General features: G+C 35.7%; 1 protein-coding gene across 2 annotated transcripts in view; it reads left to right on the top strand.

Annotated features, from left to right (window-relative positions):
* Nucleotides 1–23,462, top strand: part of CCDC141 (coiled-coil domain containing 141) — a 97,784-nt gene that overhangs the window by 24,598 nt on the left and 49,724 nt on the right. For both annotated transcript variants that reach the window (XM_055812439.1, XM_027786239.2), the window contains exons 4-7: nucleotides 308–416; nucleotides 1,275–1,528; nucleotides 9,553–9,672; nucleotides 16,784–16,978. In XM_055812439.1, the coding sequence (XP_055668414.1) occupies nucleotides 308–416; nucleotides 1,275–1,528; nucleotides 9,553–9,672; nucleotides 16,784–16,978 (678 nt within the window). The remainder of the gene's footprint in view (nucleotides 1–307; nucleotides 417–1,274; nucleotides 1,529–9,552; nucleotides 9,673–16,783; nucleotides 16,979–23,462) is intronic.

Here is a 23,462-nt window from a genome sequence, read left to right on the forward strand (position 1 = left end):
CAGATTCTTTCCTAAGAATTTATTTTCAGTGGGTCTGAAGGCTATGTAGGAAAGCTGATACATAAAGTGACAAACTGTAATTACAGGGTATGTCAATTGAAATTTGGGTTCCTTCTGTCAATGAGAACCTCAAAAACCAGAAGATGCATAGAAGCCACAAAGCATCTGTATCTAGCAGTCACTAAAAATGCTTTTTTCCAAGAACTTACAAATTCTTATGAACTTTCGCTATAATAGAGATTATGATGGAGTTCTGCAGAAGGAAATCGTACTGTGCTTCTTCCCACCCTTTGTTTTCTTAATGCAGTTTGCTGTTAAAATTGACCAAGTTGAAGATTTTGTGAAAAACACCCAGGAGTTTGACAATATTGACTCCCTGAGAAAACTCCTTCTGCAACAAGAGCATCACACAAAAGGTACAAACAGTATTCTACTCCTGATGGTTTGTGATTTTGTGCTGAATCCTTGAAGGATGATTTTACTTTTCCTGTGTGTATTTTAAAAAGATAATATTAGAACAAGTGTTCTATTTGGAAAAATATAACGGTGAAATAACTCTTTATCAGGCCTCCTGAAAGACAAGAAACTCCTGCTTTTGAACTAGGCTTGTTGCAGTGAGCTCATGGAAACTAAAGTCACTTGTTAGCTCTTGGTGACTGGAGAAGTGGAGGTAATCCGCTTCTGCATTTTCCCTAGGTGCTCCATATGAAAGATGGAGGTTTAGGGTGCTTTGCCTTGAGTTACCAGTACACGTACTCAGCTGGGAATATGAATGTTTCAGCTGTTTGCTGCCTGTTGTTGGTTGCTTCACTAGCACCTCCTTGCAAATATTCCTTTCTTACACTTTGTGCCTACCCTGCTTCTTATTCTGGCTTTTTCCTTCATTCAGTACCTAAAATTTTTCCCTTTTCGTTTGAAAGACCTATAAAAATTGATTGTTGTCTGTTCAGTAGATTTTGTACTATGTGGCTTTAAAGAGCTGTAACAGACACCGGACTAGTAGGTCATTAAAGTGGTACATATATGTACGTGTCTACACTGTTATACCTTTGTAGGTTGATTTAAATGCTGTCCAAACAGAAACATCTTAGGATATGTACCTTCTAAAATAAGTATTTATAATCTGTTCATGCAATGCATTAAAATACGTTATGCTCAAAAATGCAAATATATAGGTAGTTTTAAAAATACTTATATAATAGGTAGTATTTGAAATACGTCGCTAGAATTACAAAACACATTGTTTTTTTCCCTATGAAATTCTGTTCTTACAGAGCTTTTGGAAAAGTCACTTGCACTTTTAAACAAAAGCCAAGAGCTAACTGAATTCATAGAAGAATTCAAATGTGAGGGGCCAAATGCAAATCCGGAGCTGATGCAGGGAGCCCACAGCAGCTGCTTGAAAATTGACAATCTTCTTGAAATGCTACAAGACAGGAGACGGCAACTGGACAGATTTCTTAAACATCAGCGCCAAGGACTGGAGCAGGTTCTGCAAATTTGTTTGTGGCACCAACAAGAGAACCAGGTAAGACACATAATATTAAAGGAAGTCACAGTAAAAAAATAATCTGGCAATTGTTTTACAGTAGAGACTATTAAAGAATAGGAGCTTAAATTTATATATTAGGCCAATATAACCCTGGTCCAATTCTGTTTGAGACTCTGGCTTTTGAATATTTCACTTTGTAGCTATAACATCTTCATAATTTATTTTAATGTAACTTCTCTGTCTTCAAAAACACTATTTCCATGGATCCCTCCCAGTTATCAAATGTGGTGCTTCAAACTAAACTAGATTTTAAATTGAATTCCCAGCACAAATAAACCTCTAGCCACATGAGCTATGTGTAACTGGTAATAGCAATTGCATCTGCAGCAGGCTGTTTCTGGAAAAGTCAATTAAAGGGAAGGTATGGCATAGTTAACCAGTTGGTGTGTATTGAAGATACATCATGACTTCTGACTTATGATACAAAGTCCTTGACTTTTGTTCTTTATGTCCTTTCAGAGCTTAGGTCTTTAAATATTTAAGTCTTATGCTTTCTCTTCCTCTTTCCAGTCCTACTGGTCTTTTTCCTTTTCATTCCTCATCTCCCAGTATTCGGATCAGAAAACTTTTACCTCTTTATGCTCCACATTATCAGAGAAACTTCTGCAATTCAGACTCTCTGCCTCTTCAGATATTAACTATGCTGAGAAGGAGGAACCTAAGCAAATTTAACTGCCAGAGTCTAACAAGACTAAAGCTGAATTATTTTCAGAGTTTTGTAAATAGGCAAAAATTTTGTATGGACCTATGACAGTACAGTCCTGATTGTGAAACCTCTTAAGTTTCATTCTTTGCCTCCAAAATAGTTTCCCCCTCTATCAGAGGAAAATGTTAGAAACTGTTACTGGTAGTCTATCCTGCAGGCACTAACTTTGCCTGTGAGGTTGTTTAAGATGAGAAACACCGTATTCGACAAGCACAACTCTCTAATTTTGCTTAGAGACAACAAAATTGTTGAGGTTTCCAAGGAAGCCAACAGCCTTACTTTTGGAGCATTCAATATCAGTGGCTGCCAGAAACAGAGCAAGAATCACTTATTTAATGATTATATAGAAAAACCAAACCCAGATAAAACTAGTATGATCTTACACAAGTGTCGTAATCTCAGTAGTTACAAAATAGTAGCTGATAAAAATAATGAAAAACAGGAGCTATGGTATAGGAGGCTGTGTTAGTTTTTGTGTAAACCATTAGAAACCACCTAGTACTTGTTTAGACATTATATTATTGCTGCTGTTATGTTTCGATTTTTTTTTAGTATCACCACATAGCCATACCATAAAAGAAAGATCCTCAAAAAGAAATGTTGTTTCAATAGAATGTATTTTAATAAATATACAACAGCTACAACTGAACTTTCAGTGTCACCCTAACTCACTATATTGGAAATATGTCCTATTTAATCTAGAACAACGATCTTTTCTCTACATTAAAAAGTGTTAGATGCTACTACAATTACCTGATCATGGTAGCGTTATTCCATAGTATACAAACATAAACGAACATTCAAAATGGAAATATTTTGTAAATACCTTGCTTTTGAAGAGTAGGGGATAAATATGTGCACTCCTTTTTGGAGCCAAGCATACTTTAAAAAAAAAAAAATTAAACCAAATAAAAATCACATTGCCTGAGATGATAAATGTCACGATTTCATAAAATTTACTGGGGAATTCTACTTATCCTCATCACATAAGGAATAAATATTTGGGAGTAACCAGCTAGAATTCACCTTCTGTTAAGGTGGGATTGAAAACACTGTGCAGGGAATTTTTGGGGTGTTTGTTTCCATCTCCTCTCAGGTAAGAGTACTTACTCACATTAGAGTAAGTACAGAAACTGTTTTCTACTGGCAAGTTTCCTGATGATCTGAAGAGAGTGACCAGTATTTAACTACCTGTTAGTTCATACCTGCATCCAGTTTGAGGCTGGTATACACACAGAGTGGCAAATTCAAAGACTTAAAAATCATGTTTATCAGAATATACTTGTTTAGTATCTGCATTGGAGTCAAACCTGGTATAATGTACAATTTGTACATTTATAGACAATTTGCATGCATCATGGACAAAAAATATATTCACATGTAAACATAAACATTGGAAAATTAACTTTTAGAGACTTCATGTAAAATTTTTCTCTGGCCTCTAACACATTATGCATATATTTCTGAGTGATGACAGAAATCAAACTCTAAGCCTCGCAGCACATCTGAAAAATAATATTCCAATCTCACATACATGAATTGAAGTCTTCCTGACATCTAATGGTGTTACACATACAAGGACAGCATAATGAACTCCCACTGACATTTAATGGGAGTTCAGGGTATACAGAGAAAGTAAAGTACTGGAAATGAGCTCTGCTTGTGTGAAAATCTAAGAGTGGATTTTTGCTCTTTGTATTGTCTGTTTTGCTAGTCATAATTATGTAATGCAGAAGGCTGCATGATCTGTGGGTTGCTTTTTTAAAAGAAAAGGCAAGCAGCTGTAAAGTTCACTAGCTATTACCAGGTTCTGAAGAGCTAAAAATGCAGCACCTTCCTTTGATCTCTAATTGGAATGTGATGATCTGATAGTCATGATTGCAACATGTAATGTTTCTTTGTTCGTATTTTCAATATGTGAAAGTATACTTATTTTATATTTAGAGAAGGTTATCTGACCTTCCCTTATGGAAATCTCAGCATCATATTTTCTGATACTCTCTTTCATTAATGAAAATCAGAGGTAGATTGGCCTATTTTGTGCGTAATTAGTTATCGTTGGAAGAAGATTTATGAAAGTAGTTTTTCTTAATCGATCCAATCATGCATATACGAGACAATTAAAATTATTCATGCTGCTTGGTCACTTCAAGGGCAGAGATAAGAGCTGAGTAAAACTCAGGGGACAGGTGAGTACACCCACGTTTGCTATCTGGACAGATATATGGGGAACAAAGTATCTTGTTATGTCACAGTTCCCTTTTTTATTTAATTGTTATTAAAAGTAATTTAATTGACATAAAAAATCAAGAAGTACAGCTCAGTGAACCAACAGATGTCATCGTATTCCACCCCAAAAAATGCAGGACATTCTTCTTTGCTTGTAACCTTTACGCAGAAAATTGATAGATTTATGATCTTACTTGCCTAGAGGAATTTCTGTATGGTAGGTTATGGAAAGGTTTTGTTGTTTCTTTGCTTGAAAGCAAATTTCTATTATGAAAAATGGAGATTTCATTTTAACATCTGATAACGAGGATCTGCAGATCCAAATGTGAAAATGCACATATATGAGGAGAAATCCATAGCAGCAGCTAATGTGTAGAGAATTGTCTAAACATGGACTACACCTACTGGTGGTGTGCTCTTTGTTGATTATTTTTTCCAATAGCTGTACTCAGCTAATGTTGTTACTGCTAGCAAGAATGAAAACATTGAGTTTATCTCAGTTTGGAGACAAATCTGAAGATTGTATTCTCATGCATAAAACTACCTGAATCACCAAAACGTTGTATAAGGTTCCCCTGTGAAGCTTTGACTTCATGTCTGGCTCCAGTACATTCTGCAAAGGCTTTTTTCATAAATATAAACCCCATGTTTTATATTTATATACAATGAGTGCTAAGGCATTTAGACCTACATGGATTTAAGTTATTCAAAACTCTATGGGCAGATTAGTTTAAGATTGCCTCTCTGATAGCTACTCCTGGTGCAATCACAGTGCCAGTGAGCTTAGCAGTGATTTTGCCACTGTCTTAATTATGGTCAATGCTTCTCCTCTTGTGTATTTTCAGATGTCTGATCTCCTGTTTCTCCAGACAGATGACTTAGTTCCTTTTACTACTCTTGCATATATGGGCCAACCTCATAGGATTCCCACACTTTCATCCTATGTAAAAAAAGCCCCACACCTTGAAACCAAATGAGTTTCTGATATCCTGTCAATCTCATTCCATTGTTGGTCAGTCATAATCTTTCCTAAAACTATATGTATTCTTGTTAAAGTACGCATGCACCTACATGGATTACTTGGTATTAGTATTTCACATTTGGAAATGTTTCCTTCAAAATTGAAATGATTACTCTCATTAGCTAATATTCTAAATAACTTCTGCATTTGGGAACATTGTGTAAACAAAGCCATTTCTTTAAAAAAGGAGGAAAAAAAAAAAAAAAGCACACAGTGCTTTCATCTACATAGGCAAGGAACTTCACAAATGAAAAAGACTATTCCAGTACATTGGAAAGTGCAATGCTTTTGTTGACTGGTATACATAACATTTAGTGGTGTTTGGTGTTTTTATTGTGTTTTGTTTTGGTGGGTTTCTTTTGTTGGTGTGGTTTTGTGGTTTTTGTTTTGGTTTGGTTTTTGTTTGCTTTGTTTTGGTTTGTTGTTTTTTTTTTTTTTTTTAAATTTCCAGGGTCTTTTTACAGTCCTTCACAAACATGGTGTAACAAGTCAGTAGCAGCCACTCTGGGACAATGCAATACTGATATTTGGTTGTTTTTCCATAAAAAAATATTTTTATAATTTCTCTTCTTTATAAGGCTGTAGTTGATTGTAGAGAAATCACTAAAGCCCAGACTTTTAACTGAAGTGCTGTATATTTCTTTAACTATGTGTCTACAGTCCCATTTTGCCCTAACTTGCTATTTATGGAATTAGACAGGGATGCTTCACTAGCAGTATTGTGAAGATGAATGCACTGAGGATTAGGGAAGGGCTTAGGCAGTATTCTCATGAGGAGACTGAAATGTCCCCGAGGTGAACCAATGTGGATCTGTGTTGTCATGCTGCCGCCTTCAGATCCTGATGATAAAAATATTGAGATTTAAGATAGTAAAGCATCAGCCACTCAAATACAGTAATTATTGTAATGAAAAAAACCAAAACCAAACACCTGTCTGGTATTTAATGAGGTAATCTTATTGTGGATGCAGTAGAGAAATTACTTGCGGGCACCTCATCCTGCAGCTCAGTGTGTCAAACTCGGTAGCTTGGGCTGCTCAAGTGCAAACGGCCTGAGGTAAGCTCAGCCTTAATTTCTGGCATCTAAGTATGTGTGTTTTAATACATGCAGGAAGAAAGGGTGTGAAAAATCATTTTTTCCTAGTGGGAATAATTTCTAGAAAGAAAAGCTTATTACTTCTTAATTTCTCTGCTGTATTTGCTCCTTCTCTCTCTAGTCTTACGTTACTGTCAGCTTGTTCCAGAGGTTTGGTGGAGCCCAGGGCAACGTATTTGTATACGAACTTTGAACTGGTGCTGCCACAACTGCCCTACCGCTGAAAATTCCCGCGGGCGGGCTCCCGGCTCTTGCAGGCGCGGGCGGGCTCCAGGCACTGGACACAGCCAGTTCCATCCAGCTTCACAACAGCCGCGCCGTAGGGCACAGCTGAGCCCCTCAGCAGAGCTGGTGTGGTGCCTCTGGTAAAACACATTGAGGAAAAGGTAAAACACAGCGCAGACATGGGGAGGGGGAAGAATAGGAAACAATTCTGTGGTCAGTGAAGAAGGTGGGGGAGGGAGCTGCTTTAGGTGCTGGAACAGGTATTCTCCGGCAGCCCATGGAAGTTTTGGAAGAGAGCGCACCACAGCAGGCCTTTCCCTGCAGCCTGTGGAAAGGGCTGCGTCAGTGCGGGTATTTACACAGCAGCTCATGGAGGAGTCCACACTGGAGCAGTTGGGATAGCTCCCGAAGGAAGTGTGGCCAGAGAGAACCCATGCTGGAGCAGGGCATCCTGACAGAAACTACACCCCTGGGAGAGCCTGTGCTGGACTCAGGGAAAGGTGTGAGGAAGGAGTGACTAAGGGAAACTGTTAGTCAGTGAGGGAGAGTAGGTAGAGGAGGTGGGAATGAAGGAGTGAAGCTGAGCCTGAAGAAAAGGGCTAGGTAAAAGGAAGGTGGCTTAGTTTTTGTCTTTATTTCTCCCCAAATGTATAATTGGCAATAAATTAATTTCATTTTCCCCAATTTGAGCCTGTTTCACCTGGGATGGTAACCGCTAAAGCAATCTCCTGGTCTTTGTCAACCCACAAGCTTTTTCATTTTTCCGTACCCTGTTCTGTGAAGAAGGAAGAGCGAAGAGGGTGGCTGGGTGGGTGGCTGGCAGCTGGCCAAGGCCAGCCCATCACAACAAGGCAAGCTAAGCTGTTGGCTTGCTGCCTCCTCCCACCTCCCATTTGTTGAAAAACATGCTTCTCCTGAATTGTCAGTCGGAAATGTGGGAAGGCAGTGGAAAACCATAAGCATAAAAACCACCTGGAGCATAATTAGTGCAAAATGAGCAGTTTAACAACCTGAGAAAAATATTGAAGAGCCTTGATTTCTGATATGGATTATTCATTGCAAGCAGAGCAGTTAATTGCTGTAAATGAATGATATAATCTTAATTTTTGAATAACAGGAGTGATTTTTAGATTTCAACCAAGCAAGGAAAACCACTGTCTCTTTGATACAGGTATATTAACCTTTCCCTTTCCCTATCGCTCCACCAAAATCACTGGAAGTAAGATTCTGTGGGTTTCTTTCTTAAAAAGCAGTTAAATATTCCCAGCTCTTGATTAAAAACTAAATTAGCACAAATCACTCAGAGGTAGTAACTGTGGTGGAAGCTTACTTACTAAAGTCACTGTAGTAGAAGGAAACATTGCCAAGTGGTAAAGGGGTGAATACCATAACAGGGTTGAAGAATAACTACTTCTTCTGCCTAGCATTACAGAAATACTGGTTTGTTTGGCTAGGCAGATGCACGATACAGATAACAGTCCTAAATTACACAGAAATTTTTCTTTCTCTTTTAGCACAGTTTTTATTGTCCATTTCATTAAATTGCATTTTGGTGGACCTATATTAAATGTTCTGTGAAGATATGCTTCCAGGAAAAATGTTTCAGTGAGTACGTACACATCTGGAATATGCTCAAGAAACAACAGCTTGGTAGTAAAATAATTTGTTTACTTCCAGAGTTCAATAGAACTCTTGAAATAATATGCCCAATTTTTTATTTGTAACTGAAAATGTTTCCAACATATTTTAAAGGCTCTTTCATTTTTTGAATTGCTTAAATGCATTGAAAATAGCTTCTCCGTGAGCAGATAAAACAAAAAATTCCGTAGTGTGCTATTAAAATCTGTACTATGTAGAGTATGAAGTAGTTCTTAGTATGCCATATATGATTTATGTACAGTAGTGATCTTCCAGACTGAAATGATTGGAGGAAGTCTCCTTCATACTAATAACTCATTCTGACTACTATTTTAAAATGCAAAGTTTCATTCAGGAATTCCTGCCGTGTGCTGTTTACAAAGTGAGAGGTACCTACTGTGAATCAAGCAGAAATAAATGCAACTTGTTTTGTGCAATTTAGAAGATATACCTGTATATGGCATATGTTTGCTGTACATACTTGCTAAAGTCTACTAATATGTAATAAAGCTTATTCCACATAATGTTATTTCAGTAGCTTAACTGGGTTTTTCAAGCCAGGGATGGAGAGGTTCCATTAGGTCATAATGCTCATTTAGTCTTTTTTGGTTTGGGTTTTTTTTTTGGCATTCTAGCAAAAGTACTCATTTTGATAGTCTTACTGTATGCAAACGGATATTTTTTTATTCTAGGGAAAATGTGCAATATCTTTGTGTTATGGGTTATAAGATGTGTTTATTCTGTCTGTGACTGTTGTGAAATATAACTTGGTTGTCTGGGTTTTTTTACTGTGTTAATTATGATTTGGTCATACTTGATGAATACATTTGTGTCTATTTTGTTATATATATTCCAGAACGTGTTTGTTTTGACCACAGTCCTTTCCTTCTGCATTTATTAGCATTCAAATAATACAAATGCAAACATTTGAATAAAAGAATGATCATTAGGCCTGAAAAATGAAAATGAAAATTATGGCTTCTTTGTAGAAAACTGTTTACAGTACAGCTGTCTTGTACATGTTTAAAGAATGGACAGTCGATTCAAATTTTTCACTGACTGATTTATTTTTATTATTTATTTAGGTAATATCTTGGTATAAGAAGAACATCAGAGATTATTTTCACAAGCAAAACTTAGGCTCATCTCTATTGGAAAATGAAGAGTTACTTCAAGAGCTTGAAGAAATGGAAATAAAATTGAAAGTAAGAAATAAGAATTGATTGGTGAAGCTGTTTTTAAAAATGAGTAGCAATATGCGAAATAGGGCATTTTATAAGCACATATAGGAGTATATACCTGGTATGTTCACATAGGATATATATTTCTGTATGTATAAATGATATTTTTTTCATTTTACTACTTTTAATGCAGGCCTCCATGTTTCTCTGGTTTTCTCATTTAAAACTTTAAAAACTATTGATAAGGTAAAAGAAGAGTAAACCTTGATGTTGTTCTGCTGGTTTTTCAATTTAGTGCTCAGAATAATCCTTGATGTTGTTTTGTTGGTTTTTCAATTTAGTGTTCAAGTTCCAGACTGGTAGTTTACATATTAAACCATGCTGCAAAAAATAGAGAAGCAATTTTATTAGAATATTTCCAAATTTTAATGTTTCTAAAGGATGAAAAGCCAGCCACTTCTACCATAATTTATTGTCACTGACATGTGTACATGATTGGAGGAGGTATCTGCCCATTTATTTCTTGAGAATAAAAGTAATTGAAAATATATTTTCATTGTGAATATCAGTTTCCACAGAATATGCTGTTATCTTCCCTCATAAAACCAAATGGGATTAAAGAAAATCTTGATATAAAAAAATAATATTTATATGGTGTAAATTATATATATTTAGAACCTTTTTTTAGATACCTCAGTTGTGGTATCATCAGGTAAGTGCTTTTGCCTGGTCAGGATTATTGCTCTCTGTATCATTTTCAAGCAATTGCATTTGGATAACCCAGATGAAAAAGCAGGCCTTTTTCATCCAAAAAACATTCCAATAAAACAAATGCATTTTTAAAGGCTATTGTGCGATAGCGACTAATATGCGTGTGATTGTTCAGTTATAGTTCTTTGTAAGCTCTGTAGTTGAATGTCACATTTGCCTGTTTGCATAATTTACAGCTTACTGCTTCAGGGTTGTCATGTAAGCAGAATACAGTAATATTTCTGATGCTGCTGCAAGCAGCATGTAAGAAAACATACTTTCTTCACCTCGGGATCATGGAATCACAGAATCATTTAGGTTGGGAAAGACCTTCAAGATCATCAAGTCTGACTGTTAAGCCAGGACTGCCAAGTCCATCACTAAACCATGTTGCTAAGTACCACATCTATGTGTTTTTTAAACACCTCCAGGGATGGTGATTCCACCACCTCCTTGGGCAGCCTGTTCCAGTGCTCGACCACCCTTTCAGTGAAGAAATTCTTCCTAACGTCCAATCTAAACCTCCTCTGTGCAACTTGAGGATGTTTCCTCTTGTCTTGTTGCTTGTCACCTGGGAGAAGAGACCGACCCTGACCTGCCTACAGCCACCTTGCTGGAAGTTGTAGAAAGTGATGAGGTGTCACCCCGCCCTCCCTGAGCCTCCTTTTCTCCAGACTAAACTTCAGTTCCCCCAGCCACTCCTCATAAGACTTGTGATCTAGATCCTTCACCAGCTTTGTTGCCTTTCTTTGGGTACACTCCAGCACCTCAATGTCTGTTTTGAAGTGAGGGACCCAAAACTGAACACGTCATTTGAGGTGCGGCCTCACCAGATGATGACTAGGAAAAATTAAATTCTGCTGCAAAGTCTGAACAGACCTTTGGCGCAGGAAAAGCAGGACAGTGCAAGAGTAAGATGGGGAGTGTTTCCAGAGAAATAAGGACCCACAAAAGTATTTGAGATGTCCTAAAGTATTGCTGAATTTTAGAACTAGCCAAACGATCATAATCTTCTCCACATTCCACGTTGAAAGGCTATTCTTGTAATTTGCTGTCTGAATTGGAAATGATGCTGCAAGTGCAGAAAGGAGAAAAGTATGCATTTTCATTTTGTATAATAAACTTTTTCATGGTTGAGCATCCATAAACTAATTTACAGCGATAATACTTATTACAGTTTCATCTAGCAATTCTTCTCCCATACGTTACGTAAAAGGTCATTCATATCATCTTACTGAATTGCTTTTTTCTTCTTAAAGTCATTTAAAAGTTATTAGCATTAAAATTTTTGCTTACGTATCCATGTAAATTATGATTTAGAGCATCTTACCTTTAGCCTTCTGCGATTCTTACTAGCAGCATGGGTTTTTTTCAGGCTTGTGCTGGAGATTTTTGAAGGCAGAAAATGTTCAAGATTTACTTAAAGCCACAATAATTTTACTTCATCAGTTTTAATACTCTTGAAAAATACTTGATTGATTAAGGAACCTCGAAAGAGCTCATTTCCCTCGGCCAAATGGCATAGTGAAAGCAAGACTACTGAGAGGAGAAGTAAGGATAGTTACATGAGCTAAGGAGTCACATTGAGTATAGGCATGCACAATACAATGTGTCTTTAATAGGTCAGAGGAATTCACATGCATTTCTTGACAAAATGAATAGTCGAGGTATTAGCAGGCCTTGTGTTCCCTTCAGGACTGACTGACAGATTGTGTGCATTTAACATGTAGAAGGCTGAAGGACAGAAAAAACTGACAAAGATTTTTTCCACTGAATTTGTGTGTGCTGTTGATGGAAAGTGTAGGCTTTTTATGTGTAGAAACTTTTCCTTACAAATAGATAGCTGACATTAAAATTGTTGCTAGCTATTTTATAGAAAATTGAACCAAGTAATGATCAAAATGGGATAGTGAATGAGTCTAACTACATTTAATACCCTTAAAGAGAATGCAAGGTTGTAACATTCATGGAATATTTTAAAATATAAATTATTATAATGAATTGTTTTTTTGAGCTTGTGTGAAAAGTTAAGAGAAGAAACTTTCCTCAGTATGAATGAGGCAGAGTTTAACTTGTGCTTTAAGATCATGTGAAAGCTGCTGTTGGGCACCCTGTACCAAACAGATGTATGAGTGTTGTTACAGTGAAATTCTCTTACAGGAAATCATTTCAAAGTTGAGCTATTTTCTTAGAATTTAGCCTTGACTCCTATAATTATAATTTACACATTATGATGCACTAAAACAATTCAGAACACTTTTGGTTTTCTGTATCTGCTTCTTAGCTAACTATAGACAATTTCCTTTCCTGTTACATTTAAATATGCATCTTTCATTCTTGCATAAAATATTATTTTTAATTATTATACAAATAGCTTATGACAACAAAATGAGGATGCACGTATTCAGCTGCATTCTTTTGCCTCTTTTTGGTTAATTATTATTAGTCCAAGTTAAAAGCTCCCAGCTGCAGTGTTGTTTTCTAATTCTCATTAACATCTATATGTTTAAATTTAAGTGAAATTTTGGTTGGAATCTGACCATGGAATGCATTTGGTACCAGTCATTCCAGCTGCAAGTATTGGAAGGTGATGACACTGTGGTGCTGATACAATTGGATGTCAGGGTCTACACATTCATAAATAGGCCAATTAAACTGTGTGTGTGGAGAGACATCCTTACTATTTTTTCCCAAGATAAATTCTTCAGGTAAAGAGGAACAAATATAGTGCAGCAGACTGTAATTACCCTCAAAATCCTCATTCTTTCTGATAATTACTTAGGACAGAGAAACAAAGACAGGATTTTATGAAAGGGGAATTGTGCATTAAGTAATACAGTGCAGGGTTTCAGTTAATTAAAAGTACAGGCTGAAGATTATTGCATCCACATCTCAGAAGTGGTCATTATTTTAATTTGTATGCAAAATAAAACAAAAATTCCAGAAAGATTTTGCTATAGCTGTTTATCAGTAATAGAAAAAATAAAAAATATTGGGAAAAATTGCTTTTATTGTGCTCCAGATTAATCTCTGTATTTCACTATTACACTGGAAGTGTCCAGTTCAGATCCTCAAGGAATACTTGTATGGGTTTGGGTGGGTTTTTTTTTCTTGCGTGCTTTCTTGGGAATTGGTGCAATGTCACTGTAGGATACTCTAAAACAACAGTATTTTTTACTAGCATACAGGGAAATAATAGTTCGCAGCATTTGGTCATTTGATCTTCAGGTGCTTCTTTGTGGAAGACGTGAACTGGAGAAAAATCTCTGAGAAGGGTTTTCCTAAGGGCTCCCCTATGGAAGCAAAGGAGGGGTCAGTATGAGTGAGCCAGATTTTCATCTTTGTAGCAAATAGTGCAGATGTACTGAAGTATAACCAGAACACAGTTCTCAATGGAATCCTGGGGTTCTGACATATCTTTCTTTTTCAAAATGAAACAAAGCTAAACTTGTTGAAATATATGGAATTACCTTTCTTACCAAACTACTTAGAATCAGGTTGAAAAATGTTAACACTGTTGAATTATTTTATGCTGGCTTTTGGGGCTTTTTTCTTTTTTTTTTCCTTGTGTGTGTGTGTGTTTTAATTGGTAATAGTGTAATAAAAGTTAAAAGCAAAAGCAGATTTAATGTGAAAAAGCTGAAGGCGGCATTAATGCAGATCTATAGATTTTTCTAGCTGCTTAGGTCTTCTGTGGCAGAAAGGTAAAGAATAGTTCCCCCAGTGGAAGAATGACTTACAAACTCAGCAGAATTGTCATAATTTTCCTTTCCCTATTATTAGATTTTCAAGATGAAGTATATGTTGCATTGCACAGAAATAGGATGCTGATCAAATAAGTCTGTAATCTGAGACATTTCTACTACTTCAGTGAATGTGTTAGCAGTTCTTTTATGCTTCTTAGTGTGACATCTTTTTAAAATTTTTCTTCCTCAGAAAGCTTACTTAGTACCTAAATAAGCTTTAATTTTTTTTTAATCAGTTTTAATGTAATGAAAATTTGCTTGTCCCATTTATCATATAAAATTTGCATCTTTTTTTCCCTCAACTTAGCTAAAATATTTGTCTCTGTTATAACTTGCAGCAGTTAGTACCACAGACTAATCCAAACAGAAAGGTTCATCACTTAATATACATTGGTAGTAATTTTTTAGAAGGTTAAAGGTATTTTTATATAATAAACAATATTGAGACTGCTGCATTGCTATGTACCAACATTACATCAGGTATCATATTCCTTATTCCCATGGGTTTGTTGATATTTTTAAATTACTTTTGTTACCCATGTCAATACTCTGTGTTTCAGTTTGAGTTCATATGCTGTGAAGCTGCAGGAATGAATCCAAAGTTCAAGGCAAGAACATACAGTCATGGTCTGAATGTATGTTTTCCGTTTTTATGTGTGTTTTTCACTGTCCTGTGAATAGTGCTGGAACTTTTTCCTGAACTGTTCAATTTAATCTAGAACGAAACAAGGAAATTAATCCTTTCCATTGGAATTGCCACATACCATTTCAGCTTGGTTATGTTGGGCAGTGGGTATGTTGGGAATTGTAGAAGGTGTCTCACTTGTTAGTTGTTCGTCCAGATCTAGTCCATACCAATAGGGAGGGAGAGATAACTGCATCTGGTGGAGGGGTTTTTATGAAACAAGTTGCTGATCTTTTTGAAAAGGTGTTTTTCCCGTACCATTTTTGTTGCAGTAGTAGACGATGCCAGAAAAGAAATGCAGTGAACTACACAGACCAAAATAGGTCTATTCCTGCTGATTGTACTTCACAGAAGGATAAAGCAGCATGGTGGGACACTGTGAGGGAATTAGAATTGTTGCTGGTTTTGTGAAAGATCTGAGAATAACCAGATTACTTCCTTTGGGAAAACTTCCAAAAGAGCATCTTCCATTAGCAGTAATTTCACTGAAAAGAAACAACAAATGTGAAGCTAATGTTGTTTAAGCATACTGAAAATAAAAGAACCTACCCTGTAGTCTTATTGCACCATATGAACACTTCAGAGTGTTTTAAGGGAAAAAAAAATCTGTTGTTTTAAAATATTTTTCTGATTTACCAGACATTTAGTAAAAATCTGTGGAAGGATATGCTAAATTAATTTCAGAAAGGTTCTTCTCTTATTCCTTCCATTACCAGAAAAATTGGAGGAAATATGCTACCTAAGACGTGGGAAATCGCAGTATAGTATCAGATGCTCCTTTTGTTTTGAAGAGCATAATGTGGCACAAATTTTAAGTGTTGACAGGCACAGCAGGGATAAAGTACACTATGCAATAGTTTTACTGATTTATAGTTTTTTCTATAAAAACACAGCAAAACCAAAGAAGCAACAAAACACCGAAGCAGTAGTTGCAAGACAGAAAGAGATGAAATGGTGGGGTTTTTCTTGATTCTTAAAGCTCTGTTCCATTTGGGATATCTTGTCTGATACACCTTTTGGTACCTCTTTAATAACCTAAAGATAGTGGGACTGAATAGCGTTTATAACAAGTAAAAAAGAATAAGGAGAAAAGTTTTGTCATGAAGGTTTTGTCTCTAAATTTGATAGATAAATTGGGTCAGTACACTAGAAGCACAAGTCAGTTCAGTATGAATAGTTGAAAAAAGAAACAGGAGTCAAATAGACAATCAGTTCTGATCAGCTAAATAGTCTTCTGAGTGGTGCAATGTAGACAAAATAGCTGTATGCAAACTTGTACGGATTCCATTCTAACTGAATCCATTTTAAAGCACCTTAATTTTTAAGCACCTAGCTCAATTAAGTGTCAGTAATGTTTCTGACTGTGGCTTGAAATTCTGAAGTGTGATCTTCCCTTTTAAAGCAGCTTTTCTACCTGTCACTGCCACTAGAGAAGCTCATGGTCAAAAAAGGCAGAGATGTGCTTTGCATGGACTTGTGTTTTTGTGTAGCAAATCAGGGAAGATGCACACTGGAGAGTGTGAAGGATGATAGCACACCTCACTGTAAGGGAGAGTAATTTGATTTAATTGATGTCCAGCTTTCAGCAGAATTTGTCTCACTGGAAGCCGGTATTATCTAGGCAATGTTTTAATTTGTTCCTGGTTAAATCGTTTGACTTAAGGGACTGTGTGTCATGGGAGTATGGTCTTACCCCGTAGAAGTTTCTTGTCTTTATCTTATCCAGAACACTTTTTCCCAGCAGACACACTCCTACTTCTGTCTCTGAAGCTGTGGAATGCCACTGCTGAAAACTCTGTCACTAAAAATGTAATTTGCTTAGAAATCCCTCCTAGTAGAAATACTGTTTTAAGTGATGATAAAACGATACATGTTTTCCAGTATTTACATTGTTATTGTGCAGGTATGTGAAATTTTTATGTGCAGTTGATTAAAATGGAATTTTTTCTGTTAGGAATGGAATTCCACTGTGGAGCAGCTGGAAGCTGAAGCACTTAACATCTTGCTTTCAGAAGACTATACAGAAAAAGAACATCTGAAGCTTTCAAATCAGAAAATCTGTCTGTTGCGTGAAGAAGCATGCTTCCATATGGAAGAAAGGAAAGCCCTTCTACAAGAGGCCAATGACTTTTTTCATACTGCTGGCAAGGTTGGTAAGAAGCCAAGTCTGTAATAATAACCTGATAATACAGCTGTGAGTGTGTTCTAGAGTGCTGATGTATGTGGGATTATGCAAACAGAGCTTGCTAAACAATTTGGAACAGAAAATTACAAATCTGATTACTCTTTAATATGACTTTTTGCCTCAAACTTCTATCCAAAATGGAAAATGCATTTAAAAAATACATTTATTTTTAAAAAGTATATTGATAAGAGCACTCAGTTTCCAAACTAAGGTATTTGGGAAATACCCTGTTGAAAATTGTACTTCTAAGATCATGGGCTGTGTCATGATGGTGTAATGCTGTATGAAGACACAGGAGCTGCTCTAAAATACCCAAACTGTTACACGCTAGTATGGATACCAGAAACAATGCCTATAGTTGCAGTGGTCTCCAGAGGGGCTAATTAATAATCGGACATGAGAAAAATCAAGGACAGTATACAATTCCTCATATTGGGTACAACATATACTACATGGTCTAGACATGATGTAACACCAAAGCGGCCCATTAAAAAAGCACAAAACTCCCTTAGTTACAGCACAAATGATGACTTAAAGCTCACACCTACACTGAGGTCAGCAAGCTAATGTGTAGGTAATAATTTTCATCAGTGATGTGCTTATGTGGAGAAGCAGTGATTCAGATTCCGAATTAGATTCTTGAGCTTTCACAGGAGAAGGCTAACAGGGGGCCTACCTGTCTATTGAATTCTATACATTGTTTTTTGTGGATTGTGTTTGGGTACAAGCAGTCTTGACTAGCATGTCTGTTTAATTTTCTGTCTCTTCCTAATCTTATGTGATGAAAATGGATAAATCATTGATAACCAAAGAAAGTAATCTTTTAAAATGGAATTTTTACCTTTTCTTAACATCAAGTTCAGTAATGACTACTCGTAAAAATTATTTTCATAAATTTTGTCATTAGTTTTTGTTACATCCTACTTATGATACTTTGTTCTAGAATATAAGCTGTTTATCATACTTGAACACTTTAATGTGCTTTCAAGAATTCCATTCATCATTTTTCTTTTTTTCATGGACTCTAATGTGAGCATGAAAATAATATTCTTGTAGACTTTCTCTTCAATCCCTGTCCCAAACCAAAACTACGGAATCATTTTTCTTCAGTCATTGTCTGAAATTTTATTAGGCTAGTCATCATGCAGTTGTATGTGAGTTAGATTACTTCTTATATCTTTACTGGCTGAAGGCCTAAGATCTTAAGATTCTTTTTCAAAGTCTATGATGTTACAGGGTAGCACTTAATTGTAGTTAAAAATATATCATGATTTTTTAAATTAAACTGATTCAATGGGGAATTTTAGTAGGTTTTCAGTAAACAAATGTTGTAAAACTTACTGTTCAAGTAAAAAATATAGAAATAAAAAGACTGAAAAAAATTTGGTATATGGGAGTACAGCACAGCCAAGGAAATGCATGTAGAAGGAAATAAAATAGTAATGGAATGATAGGCATAATGGAAATGACTTGAGATTCAGCCACATTCAGTCAAGTAGAATTAAAACAGTGAAAGCGTACACTTATGTGGAAACAAAATGAATCTTCAGGAATCTAGTATATATTTTTTGCTGTAAAGTGCTCCCAGTTGAATCTAAAATATTTATAGGCCGGTTACTGGAAGTGTATTCATTTGTATTGTTTCTGAGCCTTTCTCTTTCAAGACACTAGAGTGAATTTGGAATTAGTCTTTCTAAAAATTAAATGTCCCTTTGAACATTTTTCCCTGCTATAAGCAAAATGGTTATAATCCAGTTTGTAGTGGATGTGTGCCCATATAATAAAAATCAAACCCCTGTTTGGATACTAATTTGGCACTAACTTGTGCTGTCTTCTACAAATTCATTGGAGAGGTGAAAAATAAGTTGAATAGGAAGATTTTTCCCATCTTAAGAAGTAGTGCTGTAAAAATATTGAGAACTTTGAATTTTCCCCAAAAATGTTAGACTTTTGAGGTGGGAGGAGAATGACACAGTTAATTTAAAATTTTCAACCTAAAATCAGGGTTGGGCAAACTCATGGGAACAGCTGATAAAAGAGTTCATTTAATGAAGAATTGAGGGAATTTAATAGCATTAGTTCAAATCTATTGATATGTCAGGTTAATAATAGGCTTTTATGAGAAGACTAAATAAGGATCCATAAAGGTGGAAATAGTGTTACAACAGACTTCTGTGAAGTTATATTGCTGCTATTTCATGTCTTGATGGTGAAAGTGAATAATACAAAATCCTTAAGCCACTTTAAACCAATTCAGAGCCAAATGTGTTTTAAGCCTTTAAATGGGAAAACAAGTAGGGATTTTTATCAACAGAAGACCTTTGGTGGGGTACTGTGGATTGATTGCTGGTATTTTTCTGCTTGCAATATTTTTTTTTTTATGTAAGAGTAGTAGGTGATGAAGACAGACAATCTATAAACACCTGTATGGGCAAGGAAATTTTAATAGCGTATGATTTTTTCATCTATCAGACAACAAAATCCACAGACAGATGTCAAAGTGCCAGATTCTGACTAGTAATAGAACATACTTTTTAAACAGCGACAGAATTAGTTATTGGAACAATTTACCAGTTTTATTAAATTTTTCATAACGCAAGCCGGATGATATTATTTAGTTAAAGCAAGAAGTAATTTAGTAATCTGTTTGGTTTACCATATAATAAAAGTAAGTTCTGTTACTGCATTCTAGTATTAATACACAACAATTTGTAAAAGGAAATTTATTTGAGTTAGAGGGGTTTTTGCTTAATTCTTGTGTTCTATCTCATCAGTCCTTGATGTCAGTAGAGAACTTACTCAAGCCTTTTCCAGGTCTGTGCTATCAGATCAGAGAGCTGTCTTTTATGTAAAAGATGCGTTCTGAGTTTTGTTGCCTTGATTTGGGGTACAAAGCTTTTGAAACATTAGATCTTTAGTGACTGGTGCTGACCAGCTGCATGTTACACTGAAGTTAAAGGCGGCAAGTGTTTCTGTGCTTTTTAAAAAATTAGGAACTTAGATTCTGCTGTCTGAAGTTGTCCCATTGAGTTTTAAGTCTTTGATAATTTGAAAATAAGATGCTACATCTGAAAGTTTTCCATTGAAAAGAAATACCTCAACGTTAAATACCAGACTTAAAATGTGGAATCTCTTGTTTCTGTTTTACAACAAGCCTGTTCTTCAAGGGCGCATACATTAAGTAGTATTAGTAACACAAACTTTTTTTCCTAAAACCTTTTATTTAGAAGGCTAGACAGCAAAGTTTACATTTTAAGGTGTCCAAAGACCAAGTGTTCTTTCTGTGTGTTTTTTTTTTAAAGTATATTGTTTGCACGTTGTTTGTAGAAGTTTTAAAAACAGAAAATTTCCAAGGATAGCTTCAACAACATTCATAGCTCTATTATACCTGCTGCAAAAACAACCTTAAGACTTGGCCTGCACTAATTTTTGTTTTGAGCACCAGGTGGGGCTGTAATCACATTTGTCTTTAAACCTGTACCATATATATTCCTTGGATTTTTATTTTTTTTTAATACTTCGTTTTGAAATTACTTGCAGTGAAGTGAGATTTTTTTTTTTCTCCAATAAACCTGCTTTTTCTTGATTTCACTTATATTGAGGAATCTGAGAGGGCTAATGGAAACAGCGTTAATACTGTGGCTTAGTCAACCCCCTTCTAGTTTGGATAAGGAGTTACGCAAATAGAGGTCTATTGCTTTGAAAGCAAAGGTAGCATCTTTTCAGAATACTCTGTGGAAGTACCTGCTGAAGAAAGCACTAGCTCAGGTGTGCCTCCACAGCATGCCATCATACCTATTATGTGTACAAGTGAACAAAACACTATGGTTACTATAGTTCAGAAGAGAGACATTTTAAGTTGTCCTCAGGGTATACCTGAACCTCTGGACTTTCTTTACATGTAAAGGGCAAAAAAGCGAAATAGAGTATCAGGTGTTTCGAACTAACTAGAAGAGAACCCCTTTTAGGTCTTTGTATCTCATCGTAATTTTAATTCTTAATTAATTCAGGAAAATATAAACACAGAAGTATAGCACTTACATTGTCTTTGTGCTCTTAAGTTCTGGTGTACGTTTGGATGCATTCTGTTATATGTTTGGCTGCAATAAGCAATATTTTTCTGCATGTTTGTAAACTCCTTGGCTCTTCTGTACTCGTGTATGTTCCTCGCTAAGCTTTCTTTTAAATATCAATCCATTTCTATGTCTGTGTAATTACCTTCCATTTTACTTTCTGCAGGGGGATCCCTGTGTACCTATCCTCTGATAATTCTTGGGAAATGATAATGTGGAAGTCTGAGATTGCTTTGGCATGGCAAAATGTTGAAAACATTCACTTGGATAGCTTTAAGTAAATAAATAAATTTACTGAGTTCAGTATATTTGCAGGCTCACATTTTTAGTTAGCTGTGGAGTATCTTGTACTTTGGCGCGTAAGTTACTTCAAAATCCACCTTTTGCTTTTGAACTCCAGGACATACATACTTTCTTCTAACTATTTTAGATGCTGAGATCTTTGTTCCTCCAATGTGCCATTGCAAAATTAAAAATCATTCAAGATAGTATAGATAGAACTAGCTTTAAAGTAAATATACAGGAGGGACTTAGAGGTGGGGCATTCTTTGCATGGATCTGTGGGGCTTGGAGTACACATCTTTGCATGATCCAGTGAAACTTACTTTGCTTAACCTTCTAGACTCTTTTTCTTGCTAATGGAGTTTTCAGGTTTGTGTATATTGTTAGTGATTTTGTGGTGCTAACAATCAGTATTGGCAAAAATAAATAAATAGAGGTCCATGTTGCTCTGTAGAAGTCTTGCTGAAAAATCCTTTACTTTCTGTTGATCTTGCTAATTAATAAAGCATAAGGAACTACACAGAAAATATTGAACAGGCACAGGACTTTGAAAGCAAGATAACTATACAGAGTCAGATGACAATAGAAAAGCAGGGTATGTATGGAGGGATTACATCCTTTATTTCCTTGAAAAGATCTCAAAATTATACGTGGATGAGGAAGACAGACTGAACTAAAATACAACTGAAGCAAAATCAAAGAATTGAAGTGGGAAAAAAAAAAACCCAAAAACATAACAAAATTCACCATTCACATTCTGCATGTACACAACCACAAAACCAAACAGACTCGGAAAAGTGCATTGCATGCTTTTTGTTGCTTTTTAAAAAATTACTTAAAATGGATCCCAATCATGAAGAACAGTCAAGGCAACCACTAGCATTAAATTTAGAGAGAAAAATTAATACCCTTTTTGAATGAAATTTGGATTTATTACAAAGTGGTTTTTAATAGCGGGAAATACCCAAAATGACTCAGGAAAGAGGTTATTTCTGCTCATAAGAATTATGCCTGTGCTATCTTCAGCATGTTGGTGTTCATTTTAATTACAGCTTGTAAGGTTTTCTAGCATCACTATTGTTTTTCCCTACTAATCTTCCATGCTGAAATGAAAAGGAATTGTCATTAGTGTTAAGCATTTAGATCAGTAATTATAACTCCCCTGCATCTTTAACTTGTGAATATAAGTTGCAAAGTGATTTGCATTATCAGCTGATAGATCAAGTGATACAATTTCTATAAACATATAATTTAATTTGTGCTCTGGTACCACAGTTGAATATAGATGTGATCTTTCCTCCTCATATTCTGTTGTCTATGCCATAATATACTTATGCTATTAAAAAAACCCTCAATAACCGGAGATACACACATATGCTAATTCTTGAAAAGAGTCTGAGATAGAAGTAGAAAGGTGGCTTTACATGGATTGTTTAATGTTGATTTGGTTGAGCTCTTGAAAGTCTGAATTTAGTGCCTGGTACTGCTATGCTGAGCATAATAGGAAGGGTATATTAACTACCAGTGACTGCAGCAGCAGCTATGGAAAAAGTCAATACAGATAATATCTTGCTGTAACCAGGCTTCCTACTTGTAACTGAAATTGAACATGAGAAATCTAAATCTTTGCTCATGCTAGCAGCCTTAATTGATCCAAATAGCAACAGCACTGAGAATGCAGGCGGTGCAACCCAAGAAAGTTGTCTGTCATCCTTAAAGGTGCAGATTGATGAATGTGCAAAGCAGTCAGACATATTTAGGAAGAGAAGCTGCATAGAAAACCTGATATTTTCTTTTATTATTCCCCCCCATGCTGGTTCTCTTCTAAATAGACTCTTGTTGAGTGGCCATTCTGCTCATGTTGTTGTTTGATAAGTCTAACATATACCTTTTTGCTTTATTAATTTTAAATTTCCCAGTTGCTTTTTAGCAAGACTCAAAACATGTTCTTACATATGCTACTTACCTAGTTAAATATGCTAACTAGTAATACTTATTGTGATAGGTCTGGTTGAGTGGTTAACTCCTGAAACGCTTGTAAGTGCATAATCATTCTTGAACACTTACAAATTTCCTATGGCTCTTTAATTAAA

Source organism: Falco peregrinus, chromosome 8, assembly GCF_023634155.1.
Source record: "Falco peregrinus isolate bFalPer1 chromosome 8, bFalPer1.pri, whole genome shotgun sequence".
Taxonomy (NCBI): Eukaryota; Metazoa; Chordata; class Aves; order Falconiformes; family Falconidae; genus Falco; species Falco peregrinus.